At 40.6% G+C, this 2566-nt stretch overlaps 1 protein-coding gene across 1 annotated transcript in view; it reads left to right on the plus strand.

The window, feature by feature from the left end:
- LOC106522028 (uncharacterized) overlaps positions 1-2196 on the plus strand; it is a 7872-nt gene extending 5676 nt beyond the window's left edge. Inside the window, exons 11-18 of the mRNA XM_014014869.1 lie at positions 177-546; positions 620-735; positions 801-892; positions 972-1143; positions 1236-1353; positions 1437-1519; positions 1850-1923; positions 2022-2196. Coding sequence (XP_013870323.1) covers positions 177-546; positions 620-735; positions 801-892; positions 972-1143; positions 1236-1353; positions 1437-1519; positions 1850-1923; positions 2022-2077 — 1081 coding nt within the window. The 3' untranslated portion in view covers positions 2078-2196. The remainder of the gene's footprint in view (positions 1-176; positions 547-619; positions 736-800; positions 893-971; positions 1144-1235; positions 1354-1436; positions 1520-1849; positions 1924-2021) is intronic.
- The last annotated feature ends 370 nt before the right edge of the window (positions 2197-2566 follow it).

Below are 2566 nucleotides of genomic sequence, written 5' to 3' on the forward strand. Positions count from 1 at the left end.
TCATCAGCTGATGAGAGATTGTTTCCAGCTGTGTTCTCCAGCTGCTCTGATTGTTCTGAACTTCTTCAGCTCCTGGAGGTTTATTTAAAGGAGTTTCTACCTCCTGCTGTCACATTATCAATCTTTTCCATCCTTGGGTTCAGGAGCAGACTCTGCTGTGTCCTGGTATGAGTTAGGAGCACGATGGCGCCTGCAGGTGTTTTAGTTGCTCTGATGTGCTTGGCCTGTGGAGCCACAGACGCCATCAGGCCCCTTCAAGAGGGTCCGATGATCGATGACGAAGGGAGGGAGTATAAATCCGGCCCTCCTCTGGACAGCAGCAGAGCAAAGTTCAGCAACGAACCCACTGTCCGTGTGCGGTGCACCGAGGCGTCCATGATCATCTTCATCCAGGCTGACTTCTACAGAACCGGCCGTCTGGTGGACCCAGGAGAGCTGTTCCTGGGAGATGGCGAGTATTCAAAGGGCAGCCGGTGCCAAGCTGTTCCTGCTGGTGATGAGTACATCATTGAAGCTGACCTGCAGGACTGTGGCTCTACATTAACTGTAAGCTCCTTTTTTTTTTTATCACATTTCTTATCATTCTGGAACAATGCTCCTAACTCTCGCTCATCTTCAGGTCACTGATGATGAAGTGATCTACTCCAACAACCTGAGGGTCTCTCCTGTTGTGGGTTATCATGGCATTACAAGGCTGAGTGAAGCTGTCGTTCCGATCTCCTGCCACTACAAAAGGTATTTAATTTGTTGTGGAAGAAGTTTAATTCATTTCAGTAATTGCTTTTCTCTTGTTGTGACAGGAAACACACTGTGAGCAGCACGACTCCGCAGAAGAAACCTCTAACGTTCTCCACTGCAGGAGRTTCTCCTTTCTCCCTCAAACTGATGACTGGTAGGTGTGGAGTTTAACTGCTGGCTTTAGTTTTAAAATTAATCTGTTTTTCAGGAATCCTCTTCTTTTCTCCCTGTAGATAACTGGTCAGATGAGCGGTTTTCCAACAACTTCCTCCTTGGTGAGCCCGTGCACCTGAAGGCCTGGTACTYTGGTCCTGAGTCCAAGCAGCTGTTTGTGGACAACTGTGTTGCCACTCTGACCCCTGACCCCAAATCAGTGCCACGATACTACTTCATTGAAAATCATGGGTGAGCGCAGGCTGACTTATTTTAGGTTACTTTAAGCCTAAAAAAAAATTAAATAATGTAGCAGACTGGTTTTTTTTCCCCCCTCCCATCAGGTGTTTCACTGATGCAAAAAATGGAGGCTTAAATTCGTTTTTCCTGCCCAGATCATCAGCTAACACTCTTCAGTTCAAGTTTGATGCTTTCCTGTTTTATAAAGAATTAAGGAACACAGTAAGAATTTTACTACTTTTTAAAAAAAGGCAATAAGTCCAAAGCAGACTGCAAATGACTACAGTCACAATTTTGTTTTAAAGATCTATATAACTTGCAAACTCAAAGCTACACGTCCACTGAAGAGCAGTCCTGTCAACAAAGTCTGCAATTATGAGCGCTCAAGGTAATTTTTTATTTTTGTCCTACACTGAGAATTTGTTTTTATAATTCAAATATTCGATCTACTGGTTTTAATTTAGAAAAAGTTYATAATGGGTTGTAATGGAAGTTGATGTGAACTCTTCCTTTTTTTTTATTTTTTTTTTTTTTTGTCAAATGACCAAAAAAGTGAACTCTTCTTGACTAAAAGTTCAAAATCAGGATCTCTGAGGATGCTTGAAAAATTAAAGGGCATCTACACACTTAATGACTGTAAAACTCATTCATCTTATTGTCAAACTTAAGTGTGGTTTTTTTTATATAATCTTAATTGGCTTTTGTATAATATCTTTAGATGGACAAATATGGATGGAAATGACAGCATGTGTAGGTGTTGCAATAGTGTCTGCCATAACAGACAATCTAAAGGTAAGACTTTAGAGTTTTTTTTTTTTTTTTTTTTTTTTTTTTTTTTTTTTTTTTTTTTTTTTTTTTTTGTAATTGTAACGATTAACTTTTTTTTGCAGATGTGGTCTGCGACACCTTGGCCCTCGGTCCTTTGCTAGTTTTTCCCAGGAAATGATGAACGTATCTGGATGGCAAACTCTCAGCACCCTGTTTCAACTGACAGAAAATTTCAAAAGTACTGAAATTGTTTTATTGAAGAGAAGCTATCTGAATAAAACTTGAGTTACAAAGTAACTTGCTTGTTTTTGTGAGTTGGTGTTTTGAGTGTTTGTCTAAAGCAGTGGTCCCCAAACTGCGGCCCGCCTCCACATTTGGCCCGGCCCCCTGAACAATGTCTGAAAGGCATTATTTTTGAATCTGGCCTGTGAATCCTTGGCTGTTAAAGAAAATCCAAGGGCGTAACTTTAGGTCTAACATGGGGGGGGGGGCCTTGAAAACCCTGCATTTTAATTTTCAGCATTTATTCTTAAACATACATACAACATGATGTAAAATTTTAAAAGTCAAAGTTGCCTAAAGACAAGATTTTCAGCTGTCTGCTTAAACCAGTTTTCTAATGTGTTTGAGCAAATGTCATTTTATTGGGTTGTCCCCCCCCCATTTC

Source organism: Austrofundulus limnaeus, unplaced genomic scaffold (assembly GCF_001266775.1).
Source record: "Austrofundulus limnaeus strain Quisiro unplaced genomic scaffold, Austrofundulus_limnaeus-1.0 Scaffold120, whole genome shotgun sequence".
In the NCBI taxonomy this organism is placed as follows: Eukaryota; Metazoa; Chordata; class Actinopteri; order Cyprinodontiformes; family Rivulidae; genus Austrofundulus; species Austrofundulus limnaeus.